Here is a 15,080-nt window from a genome sequence, read left to right as displayed (position 1 = left end):
GCTACACAACCAATGGACTGGGGGCTTTTCATCCGAACCCCCTGCCTCCCCCTGTTATATCCTTGGCATGCCATGTTCTTACTCCCAGCAAATGCGGTCCGTCGTTTAACTCGAGTTGATGGAAGAGGATAACGGTGATTTCAGCCCACTCTAAAATTGGAAAGCAAAAAGATTGCGCCCCTCCTTGAATATCTCAAATTGATATTTCATCTACCTTATCTTCCTGATACAGTTGTAAATCGGGACATAGGCTTTCAAACAGAACCATAAAAATCGCAATATTCCAAAACTGTGATATAGATTTCCTGGCTGGGTGACTGATAGACAGGACGTCGGTCCTCAGGCTAATAATGATGCTAGGGAAGTTTTCCATCAGCACTCAACACCCAGAATGAGGAGAGATACAATACAAATAATATACTGTATTCACAAATAACTTTATGAGATTATATGATCGATCTCTAAAAGGCGATAGTCAGTGTGAATATTAATAATCGACCACGTTTTTTCTTTCGTCTTCTTCTTTTTCTATTACCGAACCATACCACCGTGCTGTGTCTTGGATTCCTTTAGCCTTTCCTCGCTACCTGCTTATATACATGTGACAATAGTGTGTATTTTCTTCAAACTTTATTAATTTCATGGGTTTGGTTCGTCTTCTGTTCAACCCAACAATCCGGGAGACAAGGGCGTGGGAATCCAAAAGTAGACACCGCACCGTATCTAGTTACTCGTGGTACTTGGTAAGGATTAAAATGGGCGTATCTGCACCTGATTCCCAAAAAGGATTTCATATTTGGACTCTCGAAATGCCACCACTAATAGAAAGACGTTACATGTGCTGTAAGTGTGTAATATTCTTCTCAGTCAATTAGCTATACTGTTTTCTTGAACATGCATAATACCTACCTATGGACCCGGATACGTCTTCAGAATTCAGAGACCTACCAAATACTCGTATCATTAACGTAAGCTTCTCTTATCCTTTGGGGAAGGACGAGGAGAGGCGTAACACACGGAGTACCATAGACTGACTAATCGCAACCTCTTTTCGGTTCTATTTGAGATGGATTTTTCATGAAGTTCGAAATTGATTAAGTGATCTTCGACATGGGCAGGAATCGGGAATGGGGGTTCTTGAGATTCATTGCTCTTCATTGGCTCATGTTACGATGGCGTGGACAGCGGAAAACCGGAACGTCAAAGTATGTTGTAGTATCCATCGTATCCATAGCAGAGAGGTTGGTTTCCCAAGAGAATGATAGGTGACTGATTAATTAGATGATGGGAATGGAGTCGAGAAGGATTTGTGTGGGTTCATCGTGTGGTCTGTTACAGGACTGAGAGGACTTATCGGGAGGGATTGTGCTACGACCTCAGCATGCTCAGAACTTACAGTAGCTTCATAGCTTGGCTTGCACTGTACAGATACCCACTTTGGTAGCGTTGGTCATACCATTATCCACCGTGACGACCTTGAAGAGACCCCCGAAATACTTGACCCAACCACCAAGAAAAGGCTATTTACTGGAATTCTCCAAGGATGTGACACAATGAAACCCTACTGCCATGTGTCTGTTACGAAAACCGTCTACCTAGAGCAGAAAGCCGATTACTCACTCCAAATAGGTTCTATACGAGTTGAGAACTCTAGACCTATCGATTCTTGGAAAAGGGTCACGTTTGAAACACTTAAGGTTAATCGTCATCAACCAAAGATTGAGATTTGGGGGGGTTCCCATCTCCATTGTTTGCGGGAGATCCTCGAAACAGTATGATGAGATGAACTCTCAGGGGAGACCGGCTAATTTTACTAATTTTACCATCATTATCCGTCTCCCCAGTGTGTACATATCTACTTATGTAACTCACGAGTGGTCACAGTTTTGGATGCACATTAATATTGTCAAGAACAAACATACCACAGTCGGCGATCTAGTTAGGTGGTTTCTCTCAAGTTTTTGATTGGAGACAACTTCTTGATAAAGTCAACTTCAATTTAGAATATTGTAGAATGGTGTTTGCGTTCTACACTAAGTGATCTGGTGTCCCCTTCCATGAAACTCCCCTTCAAGTATACCTGAGGCGAGCATCCTTGGTTTCTTCTCGACGCGACAAAACCTTAGACGCCGTGTATGTTCTAGAAGAATGCACCTTTTCCGTGTCTCTGCTGGATGGTGTACTTCCCCGTGACGGTAAAAGAGAGTCTTGCAACCCCCAGCGCAAGTACAAAAGTCCCCCACCCAATCGTGACAAACGGATGCCTCTTACAGCGCGATACTACATGTATTTAGTCGTTCCTGAAGATCTAATAGGGAATGGCACTCTACGCAGTCGAGATATGCCTCTAGTGAGTGTAAGACTGTCCAGTCCGTACATTGAATACCGGAAAACATCATGCGGTACCTGAATTTGGACACCTGCAGAGGCATGCAATGGAGGAGGGAGTGACGTGACCCCACACCACCTTTTGGAGCTGCGCCTCACTGTAAATCGTGATATGATAACACACTCTGTTATAGCCTCGTCTCAAAATAGGTTTCGAGTATGTTTGAAAGGGGAAAGTGATAGTAGGAGAAAGGATAATATAAGAAAAATAACCTTCTTGGTGTGCTGAATAAGACCAATAGTGTAATGAGACGGTAAAGTAATGCATTCGAAGTAGAATTGCAGATACCCTCCCAACTACTGCATGGTGCCTGAATAACATTCACAAATTTTCCGATTTATCACGTAAGATGAAGTAACTCAATCAACAAAAATAGAAACATGACAGACGGTAGTTCTGCAGGCAAGAATCTATGTTGTCCTTGTGTGTTGTCATTCCAGGTCAAATACCACTCGCTGCGGACATATGCATGAGATCGATCTATCCGCGATGGTGATCATAGTCATGGCAATGTTGGTATGAGGACAATAAGTGTATGAGCGTGCTTGTTAAACTTACCACCATCTCGAGAATAGCAAGGTTCTCATCCTTCCACACCAAGCTATTTCAAACATGAAACTGGTGTGACTATGTTGCCTTCAAGAGCTCACAACTTATAAAATGTGCATGCATTACCATTTGTTGCATCAGGCTCAAATTCTAGGACGGCCCCAATTCGAGAAAATTCGAGAGCTAATTACTCAGAACAATACGAGATGAGAACATCCTAATGATGCATGTTTCTTGACTTATGAAACAACGAATATCTATATTGGGCGGTCGATCATCTAGTTGCCATTGAATGCTGCTCGCCGAGGGCAATGAACGGGACATGACGTATCATCCTGATATTTCTAGTTTTCCAGAAGTCTAGTCTGAAGTTGCAGAGATTTTGGTCCAGCACAGTGAGTAGGTTGAGTCCGGAAAAGTAAGTGAGTACAGTATACGCTCCATAAGCGACATGTGCTTAGACTACGTGAGACTACCTATGTAGCAGTAGATACGAGTGGAAAACGCTTTCAATGAAGAGATCATACATTTGAAATTACTTTATATAAATGTAATTAATGTATTGATAATGAAATAGCGATAATATAATTCTAACCTACTGTAAATCACCATCTAATCATCATCTACTACTCTGCTCCGTATTATAGAAGGTTTTAATGCTTTATTTTTTGCTACTCGAGTAGAAAATCAAAAGAAAATATTAGCTACCGGCTTTAAATTATAAGCCGTTGTAAGCCTAAATCCTCCATGTTAGGTAGCCAATGAAATCAATTCATTAGATATTATTCAACACCCTTCGGTCCCTTCCACCCTTCATAATCCATTGACACCATTTTACCCCACCATCCACCAAAACAGGAAGCTCGAAAGTTTATATCCTCAGAGGGTACCTCATGTTCACAATCAAACCACGAATCTCAACAAAGTCAATATCGACAGTTCTGCAACGCTCAAGACTTACTCGTTTTGTTGAAGATAGAAATACCTTGAAAGTATCCCGTTTCCCAAAACTTCACCCCTCACCAATCCGAATCTCAACCTATCTCACCCCCGCTATCCAGTCACACCAAGCTCGAAAAGTAAAAATGGCTCCTCAACTCGATGGCTACTTCAAGCAAGTAGATGATCTATCGGATCACTTCATCGAAAGACTTCGCAAAGCAGTTGCTATTCCATCTGTGTCCTCCGAGGAAGAACGCAGACCCGATGTTGTGCGTATGGGAGAGTTCTTAGCTGATGAGCTCGCTGCGCTCGGTGCCCATGTCGAAAAACGACCATTAGGCAAACAACCAGGAATGGAGCATCTTGATCTTCCTCCTGTAGTTATCGCACGATATGGAAATGACAAAAAGAAGCGCACGATCCTCGTATACGGACATTATGATGTACAACCCGCTGGAAAGGAAGATGGATGGGCCACAGAACCATTCGAGCTTACTGTCGATGATAAAGGAAGAATGTATGGCAGAGGAAGCACAGATGATAAGGGTCCAGTTCTTGGTTGGCTCAACGCAATTGAAGCCCATCAGAAGGCCGGTGTTGACTTCCCCGTCAATCTGTTGATGTGCTTTGAAGGAATGGAAGAATATGGCTCAGAAGGCTTGGATGACTTTATTAAGGAAGAGGCCGATAAATTTTTCGCAGATACAGATGCTGTTTGTATCTCTGATAACTACTGGCTTGGTACTGAAAAGCCATGTCTTACTTACGGTGAGCACTTCAGCAGTCTTCTTCTTTGTCTTGAAGATCATTTTCCTCCCTTCCAACACTCTTGGAAGTATCCCTCTCTCGACATAATAAGAAACTGATTTCTTTGAAACAGGTCTTCGCGGTTGCAGTTATTACTCCATTGAAATTTCAGGTCCCGGGCAAGATCTCCACAGTGGAGTGTTTGGAGGCACAGCTCAAGAGCCAATGACTGATTTGGTCAGAGTACTTGGCAACCTGGTAGATACAAATGGCAAGATTCAGATACCAGGCTTGGCCGAACTTGTCGCTCCACTCACAGATGAGGAGAAGTCGCTTTATGGTGATATTGCATTCACTATGGATAATCTCCATGAATCATTAGGTAGTCAGACCACCATCCACAACGACAAGGAGAACACCCTTATGGCCCGCTGGAGATATCCATCTTTGTCAGTTCACGGTATTGAAGGTGCATTTTCTCAACCAGGTGCCAAGACAGTTATTCCCGCCAAAGTCATCGGAAAGTTTTCGATTCGAACTGTTCCAAACATGGAGCCCGAGGACGTAGATCGCCTTGTCTTCAAGTATGTTGATGAGCAATTCAAGAAGCTTGGAAGCAAGAATACTATGCGATGCTACTTGCAGCATGCTGGCAAATGGTGGGTCGCTAGTCCAAAGCACTGGAACTTTTCGAGCGCTGCAAAAGCTGTTGAGAGAGTCTGGGGTGTCAAGCCTGATTTGACTCGTGAGGGAGGAAGGTCAGTTACTCTCTCCAACTTGAATTACTCGTGATTAATGCTGATATTCTACTTAGTATTCCCGTCACCTTGACCTTCGAGCAGGCCACTGGCAAGAACGTCCTCCTTTTACCTATGGGTAGCTCTACAGACGCAGCTCATTCGATCAATGAGAAATTGGACAAGAGAAATTACATCGAGGGCATCAAGTTGTTGGGTGCATACTTGCATTATGTGGCCGAGGAACCAATGGTTGAGCAATAAGAAGCGATACCGAAGCGAGCGCCTTTGTAGAGGTTGTGCGAATTTTGGCAGTCAATGATGACTTTTGCGTTTTATGCATCTTCATCTTATCATAGTACTGGCATGAGCCAAATGAATTTATTTTACTTGATGCACACTAACTATGCTATCTCTATTGTCATTATCATGCTCATCGTCATTTCTTTTCAGCGGCTGCAAGTCGTAACCGCTATGTGCCATTTCATGCTCCTTTCTTTCGCTTAATCGACTCGTTTGAAAAAATAAACATATGCAAATTTTTTCATCTCTTCGGCGTCATTGGCCTTGACCACCTTCTCATCATTGTAGAGCACCCACGATGTCGTTTCATCTTCAGGAATCTCTTTACGGATAAATGCGACGTAGTGACTATATATATCATCAGTTATGTGATCAGCTATCAACAATCAAGGCAACGTACCCTGCATGTATGCTAGATCCTTTGTGGCATATGATAGATTGTAGCTGGAATGTAGCGGGCAATGCGGTGCTTCCCGGAGGATCCTCTCTAGCGACATCGCTGTTGACAGCTGCTACCTCGTCTTCAAACTCGCCCTGGTCGTCTGGATGACTAAAAAGCCATTCTACAGCTCGTTCCATGTCGCCATTAGTTTCTTTTAATGCCTTTCGCGCTTGTGGAGGTCCAAATCCCATAGCGCCTAACATTTCTATTTTCTCGGGGTCGGCTGTAGCAGGTGTAGCTTTATCAGAGCTCAAATCTAGTGGAACGTCGATGTCTGCATCTTCCATGTGTGCGAAGAGCCATTCCATTGCAGCGTTGGCGTCACTGTTTCCAGTAGCGTGCAAGGCTTTCTCACAACGAACCACTGGAAATCCCATGGCCTCGAGCTGTTGTAAAGCTGCTGCATCTGCGGTGAACGAAGGTTGATCGGACTCATCATCATTGGGGAGAAGTGTTTCTGAAGGTTGCAAACCTGGTGACTGATAATCATCTAAAAGGAACTTCTCGTCTCCAATAACGACAGGAACGTCGACCTTGGTAGGCACCCAATTGATGAGAACAAATCTTCTAGCATTCACAGCGAGAACCTCTGGGAATGTTTTGAAGAGCGATCTTTTCGAAAACCCATCTTTACTGCCACATGTCGAGCAAGTAAGTTCTACGATCTCCTCGGACGTGAAACTGTCTAAACATTCCTTCAAGGCTACAGCTTCATACTCATCCTTTTTTTCGCCATCTGTAGTAGCCGTTGCCTGTACTTTTTTGAGTGGCACTGGAATAGATATATTATCTTGCTCGTCTGTGCGATATCGCACCTTTTTGCAGCCTAGACATTGCAGACGCTGCTCCATGACGAAACGAAAAGCTCGTATGGGATCCTTGGATGGAGCTACATGCTGAGAACGTGTAATTAATTTAAAGACGTGAAGGAGAAACTCAAAAGAATCCTGTTGACGCATGGTTGAAAATTCGGCATGGCCTCTTCCTACCAAATATTTCAGCATTGAAGGTGGCAATCCCTTCTGATCTGCAACACCGCTCGATTCTGATTGATTGGTAACTGGATCTGGGAACGAGTATCTGCCCGAAAGTAGACCATCTGCCAATTTGCGCAACTGCGTCTCCAGATCCTGAGCAGGATCTTCAACAATAGGTAGATCCGAATCTGGTAAGAAATAGCGCTCTTGAAATTGAGGAAGGTCAAATAGACACTGGAGCGCGCTTGCCAAGTAGCAGCTATTGCCTAAATTCTTCAAGCCAGTAAATCCTTTACCGAACAGTTTCGTCAATTCGTGGCCTTGTTCGTCAGTCATAGAGAACTCCCAGCGCATGTTTTCGTCGACTTGCATCTCCATCAAACTCTTTTCGGTCTTCTCACGCTCGGCAAGCATGATTCCCCAATGGGCGAGGTGTTTCCCAAGATTTTCGTCAATCCTTTCCTCGTCACATGCATAACAGTACACGTCAGCCGTGCCATCTGAAGTGATTGATCCCAATTTGACCGCAACTGAGTGTTTAGTCTGCTGCTTGTGTTCCAGTCCATGGGAATGTCCCTTGAGTCCACCGAATTGCGCTCGCCCGCATCCCAGATTACCGCAGTGTAAGCAGAGCCACAAGTTCTCTTTGAGATCGCAAAGAGAGCAATGGCCTAGATCTTGAGACTGTATTTGGCGTGCGCTTTCTTGTTGTAAAGTGAGAATGTGTTCACATGATGTGAACTCTTGCTCCCAAGCCTTCACTTCTTCCTTTCTTGAAAATGTATTTGCTTTCATTACACCATCCACAACCGCAGGTAGTTTACCGGAGGATTTATCGACATCGTCAACCGCACATTCATGACACCGAACTTTTGTATGGTACTCGAATCGATCGGCTTCGGTTTCTGCAGCAATAGCTAATCTGGACACCTTTGGAGGGGGCTCATCTCGAACAATATGGCGTTTTGTTCTTCGAATATTGAGAACTAAAGGATGATTTTTGATGGTATGATGGAGCTTGGAGTGGTTCCTATCGCCAGTACAGCCGCCATTGAAGCAAAACAGGCAAACATCCAAACCAGTGGAGTCATCCTAGATTAGAATTAAGGTCAGTCGTGCTTTGCCATCAGAAAAGTTTTTTAAGATAAATATAGGCAACTGCCACAAACAAATGATGAAGCTTACTATGGAATCAAAACATTGTGTACAATCTTCGCGATAGACCGCTTGGTTTGGTCCTGGGGGACGCAGCTCTGAAGAGGCATCAGTTTTGATACTAGGTTGGTGGTCAAGAGGTTGTAAGGAACTTACCAGCTGCGTCAACATGCGTACAAGACATTTGTCTTGGGTATCTTGTAATTTTATATTGCTGTGTTATGTAAGTAGCAAGGAATTGACTACCTTGAGAGGTAGATGTTGACGTTGCTAGAATGACAAGCCGGACAAGTAGCGATAGTGTGTAGTCGTAGATGATACTAGGTATGTATTACTAGACTAAGGATCAGACGGGGTAGGGTAGGGAGTTTCGAGGCAGGTTGGAATTAACCAAATGGGAAAGTGGAAATGTGGTGTTGATGTTGGTGTGGTGGGATGGATGGATGGTGGGGTGGGAATATCTCGTGAATTGGTGGGGTAATAGGTAATAGTAGGTAAGTGCGTGAGTGCGTGAGTGCGTGAGTGCATACGACAAAAGAGAAGCTTCACGTGTGCTCGTATGATCAACGCGTAAAGATTATTCTAGGTGGGCGTAGTATGCTAGTACTACACGCATTGCTATACTAATAAGGTAGATCAAAGCAATCTAAGGGGTAAAAAGTATCGCGGTATCACGGGGAGTGGCCTTTCATTCTGCCAGGAGTCTCACAAGTCCAACAAGTAACCTAGCCTATCCTATCCTATCCACTACTAGGTAGTCAGTCTCTCGATCTCGATGTACAGAGTATTTTCGGTAGGCATTCCATATCTCGTGCATCTCGCCACCACTTACTCTACTTGACATGGGAGAAGACAATAACGAGCATTTGTCATTTACTTCGTACTTCATTTTGTGGTGACAGCTCATTGGTCCATTTGATTTGAATCGATCTTATCTCCGTCGGTATCAATCGGTCTTCTTCCATCTTTTGCAATAACGGTTGGTGTGCTAATTATCATTACAATTCAGTGATTGGCCCATTCCCACCTTATATCCGTCTTGATGACACAAAAGTGCGTGAGATAAGCAGCGTAAGCTTGATAACGGTGGTTCGGGCAGTTAAATATATACGCTAAACCTCTTTGAGGTCTTCTTTGAGACTCCGAGCTCCGCGAATCCCGCTTTCCTCTATTTCTTTATTTCTTTGATGACCTCTTGAAAATCCCGTCAATTTATTATCAGATCTACCCCAACTTTAAACACTCAATACACAAAACAGCCATCACAACCCAACCTACCTGCTTCATCTGCGATACATAATAATCAAAAACATACTACCCTACTTATCAAAACTCCATACCATCAAATCTCATCAAGTTCAATACTCAACCTGATTCATATATCATCATCATATCATCAATTTTTTTGATTGATCCGAACTAAACCGTCCTACCTATCCGATCGCCACTCCATTACCATCACAAAAATGTTTCGAAGAGCTTTGTCAAATGCACCCCGCGTTGCCGGCAGAGTGTTATCGGCAAACAGCCACTCCGCTATCAGACCTCTACCAGCTCAGATTGCATCGCCATCTTTCGTCACTGGTCGCAGGTCATATCATGAAAAGGTCCTCGATCATTATTCGCGGCCGAGAAATGTTGGTAGTATGTCAAAAACGGATACCGATGTAGGGACTGGCTTGGTCGGCGCACCAGCATGTGGCGATGTCATGAAGTTGCAAATCAGAGTGGATCCAGACACGAATACTATTTCCGATGTGAAGTTTAAGACATTTGGTTGTGGTTCGGCCATTGCTTCTTCTTCATACTTGACAGAATTGGTTCGAGGAATGACACTTGAGGAGGCCGGTCGAGTGAGAAATACAGAAATTGCAAAGGAGCTCTGTCTTCCACCTGTGAAGCGTAAGTCTATGCACTTTACATTTACCTAGTTACATATGCTAACATCACTCGCTCAGTCCATTGTTCTATGCTTGCCGAGGATGCCATCAAATCTGCTATCTCGAATTACTACACCAAGAATCCTAAATCTCAATCTACGAACCTCGGAGGTACTGGTGCATCCATACCAAAGATTGACGTGGATGCAGTGATGGAACCCGCACAATCTCAGACAGCAACAGTTTAAAAAAAATTGATAGTAGGCGCATTTGGGACATGAAGGTTTTTCTTTCCACGTGTATTATGATTGAAAGATGTATTTGTTTGATCTGGTAAAGCATGGATCGGTGATCGGATGCCGGACTATTGAAGTCAGTAAAGATCAGAACGGGCAAAGGAGACTGGTCTAATTGACATTGTCTTGATCCAACTCCAAATTTGGGTATTCACCAGACTGTTTAGGGGAGGTTTAGTTTTCTCTCGCTCACACAGCGTACCTAGGTACAACATCTTAGTTAAAATGAAGCATAAGATACCAACAGTTACATTTAGCAGTCTCCATAAACAATGATCGAAATAGTGATTGATTTCATTCCTGATATGTACTATATCGTATCATATAATAAGGTATAATGTGTCTGGCTAATTCTATAAAGATGTAAGACAAGGAAGGTTGTCTACAAGATCCACGAAAGAGGATCAGCAGATGTGGGATTCGATACGAGTTAAATAGGAAACTCAATTCACAATTGCAAGTGGCCATAGTAGACAAATCTTATAGAGAGGGCAACCATAGCATTCAAATTTCATTTAGATATCATAAGTAATAATGAAGAGAGAAATGTCAAGACATTTTGAAATGCTCTGATTCGCCAAATTAAATTTCGAAAAAAGTTAAGCCGCGTATCGGGCAAAGCGGGTGAAGGTGTCTTTATCTTATCATTTGTCAGGAACTAAATAATTTTTTCTGCAGGGTAGCATCGAGCCATCTGCAGCTTTTTTGAAAATATATTTGACTGTGTAAATCAACCACAATTGCAAATTTCAATCATGCCGAAACGTACAATAGAAGATACAGAATTAAACTCTGGAGATAACGAAATCAAGATATCCTCCAAGAAAAGTCGCAAAGATAAAAAGGATAAAAAGGAAAAGAAATCCAAGGATGTCGAAGAGTCAGCCACAGAATCCACCCCAATCGAGGTTGAGGTAGAATCGAAAGAGGCTCGCAGAGAAAGAAAACGACTTAAGAAGGAGAAGAAGGCTCAAGAGGCGGAAAAGGAGACAGAAGAAGAAGAAAAATCCGGAGTCGAGACAATTGAGCCTGTGTCGGATGCCAATGCTGCAGCGGATGCAAAAGTTGCCAAAAAGGCAGAAAAGGCACGATTGAAGGCATTAAAGAAGGAAGGAGAAGAGAAGGCTGACAGCACCAAGTCTATTGAAACCGCAGCCCCTGCAAGCGTTACTCCGCAACAAAATGGAACAACCTACACAGAAGATCCTAATCTGAGCGGCTTGCCACAAAGCGAAATAGACTCCTTCTTGACCACAAACTTCATCACCATCACCGACCCATTATCTACCTCAGCTACTCTAAGGCCGCTGACAAATTTCGATTACCTGCCGATCACTGATCCTGCTCAACGAGCCCCATTCAAGGACTTCAAGGCTCCAACACCCATTCAAGCCGCCGCATGGCCGTTCTTGCTCGCTGGTCGCGATGTAATTGGTGTCGCCGAGACTGGTTCGGGCAAAACCATGGCATTCGCTGTTCCTTGCGTGCGTTATATGTCAGCTTTGCCCAAGAACCAGATAAACAAAGGTCCTAGGGCCGTTGTCGTATCGCCGACTAGAGAATTGGCGATGCAGAGTTATGAGCAGATTGTAAAACTTGCCAAGGCATCTGGTCTTTTGTGTGTTTGTGTGTATGGTGGTGTTCCCAAGGATGAGCAGATCAGGGCATTGAAAACTGCGGATATCGTTGTCGCTACTCCCGGTCGTCTCAACGATCTCATCAATCAAGGATGTGCAGATTTGAGCAAGGCTCGATATGTCGTTCTTGATGAAGCTGATCGTATGCTGGATAAAGGGTTTGAGGAAGAGATCAGAAAGATTATCAACACTACTCCCTCTCTTGGAAAGAGACAGACACTCATGTTCACAGCGACTTGGCCCGAGTCTGTTCGCGAATTGGCTGCCACATTCATGACCAGCCCGGTGAAGATTGCAATTGGCGACAACCCCACAGGAGATCTGCGAGCCAACTCGCGCATCGTTCAAAAGGTTGAGGTTGTGGAACCAAGGGACAAGGAATACAGACTTATGCAACTATTGAAGCAATATCAAAGTGGCAGTCAAAAGGATGACCGAATCCTGGTCTTTTGTTTGTACAAAAAGGAAGCTACCAGAGTAGAGAGTTTCATTAGACAGAAGGGCTTTCGAGTTGCTGGTATCCATGGTGATTTGAGTCAGGAACAAAGAACGAGAAGTTTGGAGGCTTTCAAGAGTGGCAACACCCCAATTTTGGTTGCTACAGATGTCGCAGCTCGAGGTCTGGATATTCCTGCTGTCAAGTTAGTTATCAACTGCACTTTCCCTCTTACAGTGGAAGACTATGTGCACCGCATTGGTCGAACAGGTAGAGCCGGCAAAGATGGATTAGCAATTACATTGTTCACTGAGCATGACAAGGCTCAGTCTGGCGCGTAAGTAAAACATCCAAATCTTGATTTTTCATCTACTAACAGTCGATTCAGTTTGATCAACGTCCTCAAGGCAGCCAATCAACCAGTCCCCGACGAATTATTGAAGTTCGGTACCACGGTCAAGAAGAAGGCTCACGATGCTTACGGTGCATTTTTCAAGAATGTGGACACTACCAAAAAAGCAACAAAGATAACATTTGATTAAGATGCAATAAGCTAGGTTTATAGGATAATTTGCTGGGGGGATTTATAGATTCACCCTTTAATTGCATGGTAACATTCGAGGAGATATCCCTTCTCGCTCGTGGCTCTATCAAGGCGTAATGGTTAGTAGTTTATATAGATCGGCGTTACAGCTGAGAACTTACAGGAGAATTACAAAAATTATTGCCACCAAACCACTCTTGACAATGTCCACTAAACTACCCGTGAATGTTGTTCTCATCTGAGCAAGTGCGGCATAAGTAACAACCCCAAGTGAGATTGTGCTAGGTCGTGGTAACAGATCCTTAACTGTGAATTTAGCGCCATAGCGCCCGCAGTAGGTCAGAATGAAACGACCGCACCATATGATCCGCAAGAGCATGTTAGCCATATTTGCCAGTACTAGACCTTCGGCCCCGAGATCCAATATTCCTAAAAACAGATAAGCGGCACCACCAAAGCCGGCAGAGAAAGCAGACATCCACAAAGATTGCCTGTAAACTTCGGCTTCGGTTGCAACAACGGCTACAAAAGCCTCGCACACTCCGTTTAGTGCAAGTAATGGTATGTAGTAGCAATACACTGCAAGAACATTGCCGGCCCCAGACGATTGCCATCGTGGGCCAGCAATGAAGTTCAATAGAAGCGGGGCGATAGTTGGACCCACGGCAACTATGGCAACTGACAATATAAGATATATACGTAGAAGCCTGTGCAAGTCTGCGCTGGCTTTCTCGGCAGCTCCCTTGCCTGGCTTTCCATCAACGACAGAAAGGAGCTTCCCGAAGTAGTTTCTAGACATTTCCTCAATTGGCTGTAGGACTAGTCGAGCAATCAGACCACCATAGTTGCTCGCCAGTGCATAGATACCTTGGGCTGTTTGGGTGGCCATAGATGCTATAAGAAACGTGTCGCCTTGTGTCAAGACATGTTTTACCATTGATTGTACCATCAGACTCCCTCCCAAAGACAAGAGTGGTTTGGAGAGGTGAGAGTAAATATACTCCTTGTTCTTACTGTCATTAGTTAGCTTCGTGAATTATACCATGTCAAGGTATTTGAAATACCTGTAAATAGGCTTGATCATTAATGAGAAGCCGCCCCTTGTTGCAATGTTCCAGACGCCCAGTAAGTACACTAGTAGTATTGCAATAGCATATGCCCCCTGACCAATGGCAAACGGCAGTACACCCAACTCTATCTTATGATGCGCAGCCCAAACCGCAACAGCGCAAGTAACAATGCATCTCAAAACTGTTGCTATCGATTCCGCAGCAGCTCGGACTTTGAAGGCCGATTTTTGTTGCGCGATGACGAAACATGGCTCAGCGACCAATTCTATAATTGCAGCCACACCGTATAGTTTCAAAGATTGTTGAAAATAAGGCGTTTCAACCACGCCAGTTTGTCCGGCATTGGCATAGATCCAACCAAAGAGCACCGTAGATGCCAATCCGAGAGCAATAGAAATGTAAGACAAATTCACGATTGCTTGGTTTTTACCAGCAGTCGTTCGGCTATCCAAATATCTGTCCTTTGTGGACAGAGTACTGTCCTGTTTGGCTTTAGAGTCATCATCGCTCGTGTCGGTCTGGCGCTGTATTGCGACACGCAGACTTTCTCTGGAGAAGAAAAGTACAGTGATGGAGTAAACTTCAAGTTGTGTGGACACAGCAAGGAGCTCGGGTGAGAGATACCGGAGAAGTACCTGATTCACGATGAATGTCAGCGCTCGAGACCCGGCTTGCAATGCAATCAAGAGAGATGCTCCACCAGCTGATGTTGTGAAAAGAGATTTGCCCGCTGGCTTCTCTTTATTGGGTTCCACAGATGTCATCGATGGCCGTATGTATCGCTCTGGATTTTTGGTTGCAATCTGTTTTGCAATTCCAAGATGTCTATGCACTTTGAATGCTGGTCACATGACATGATTGATTAAGCCTGCACTCCGGCCAGAGAAAAGAAATTATGTACGAACAGCGACATGTACTATTCCAGTGCTCAATGATGATTTAATCTTTATCCTTGATGTCCATACTTTGTTGATAA

The 15,080-nt window shown here is 44.0% G+C and overlaps 5 protein-coding genes across 5 annotated transcripts; 3 read left to right on the top strand and 2 right to left on the bottom strand.

The window, feature by feature from the left end:
- The first annotated feature begins 3,758 nt into the window (after positions 1 to 3,758).
- Positions 3,759 to 5,768, top strand: EAE97_007076 (uncharacterized protein). The gene is made up of 3 exons (XM_038877590.1): positions 3,759 to 4,648; positions 4,761 to 5,385; positions 5,442 to 5,768. Exons 1-3 carry the CDS (start codon positions 3,832 to 3,834, stop codon positions 5,626 to 5,628), a joined length of 1,629 nt encoding a protein of 542 aa, XP_038731780.1. The 5' UTR covers positions 3,759 to 3,831; the 3' UTR covers positions 5,629 to 5,768.
- Positions 5,769 to 5,867: 99 nt separating this feature from the next.
- EAE97_007075 (uncharacterized protein) lies at positions 5,868 to 8,425 on the bottom strand (the record flags this gene model as incomplete). The annotated part of the gene is made up of 4 exons (XM_038877589.1): positions 5,868 to 6,015; positions 6,068 to 8,178; positions 8,272 to 8,339; positions 8,398 to 8,425. The coding sequence occupies 4 exons, from the start codon at positions 8,423 to 8,425 to the stop codon at positions 5,868 to 5,870; spliced, it is 2,355 nt and encodes a 784-aa protein (XP_038731779.1).
- Positions 8,426 to 9,707: 1,282 nt separating this feature from the next.
- EAE97_007074 (uncharacterized protein) lies at positions 9,708 to 10,369 on the top strand (the record flags this gene model as incomplete). The annotated part of the gene is made up of 2 exons (XM_038877588.1): positions 9,708 to 10,143; positions 10,200 to 10,369. 2 exons carry the CDS (start codon positions 9,708 to 9,710, stop codon positions 10,367 to 10,369), a joined length of 606 nt encoding a protein of 201 aa, XP_038731778.1.
- Positions 10,370 to 11,172: 803 nt separating this feature from the next.
- Positions 11,173 to 13,032, top strand: EAE97_007073 (uncharacterized protein; the record flags this gene model as incomplete). The annotated part of the gene is made up of 2 exons (XM_038877587.1): positions 11,173 to 12,827; positions 12,879 to 13,032. The coding sequence occupies 2 exons, from the start codon at positions 11,173 to 11,175 to the stop codon at positions 13,030 to 13,032; spliced, it is 1,809 nt and encodes a 602-aa protein (XP_038731777.1).
- A 50-nt stretch (positions 13,033 to 13,082) lies between these two features.
- On the bottom strand, positions 13,083 to 14,868 carry EAE97_007072 (uncharacterized protein; the record flags this gene model as incomplete). The annotated part of the gene is made up of 3 exons (XM_038877586.1): positions 13,083 to 13,137; positions 13,196 to 14,047; positions 14,099 to 14,868. 3 exons carry the CDS (start codon positions 14,866 to 14,868, stop codon positions 13,083 to 13,085), a joined length of 1,677 nt encoding a protein of 558 aa, XP_038731776.1.
- Positions 14,869 to 15,080: the final 212 nt, after the last annotated feature.

The sequence above is a fragment of the Botrytis byssoidea genome, assembly GCF_014898295.1.
Source record: "Botrytis byssoidea strain MUCL 94 chromosome Unknown BBYS_013, whole genome shotgun sequence".
NCBI lineage: Eukaryota > Fungi > Ascomycota > Leotiomycetes > Helotiales > Sclerotiniaceae > Botrytis > Botrytis byssoidea.
This window is presented reverse-complemented; position numbering and strand designations above follow the sequence as displayed.

Excerpts from the sequence above, each read along its gene's own strand:
- EAE97_007076 (XM_038877590.1), top strand. The coding sequence starts at position 3,832 with ATGTTCACAATCAAACCACGAATCTCAACAAAGTCAATATCGACAGTT. Across the intron at positions 4,649-4,760 it reads AAAGCCATGTCTTACTTACG|GTCTTCGCGGTTGCAGTTAT; the intron begins GTGAGCACTTCA and ends TCTTTGAAACAG. Across the intron at positions 5,386-5,441 it reads TTGACTCGTGAGGGAGGAAG|TATTCCCGTCACCTTGACCT; the intron begins GTCAGTTACTCT and ends TATTCTACTTAG.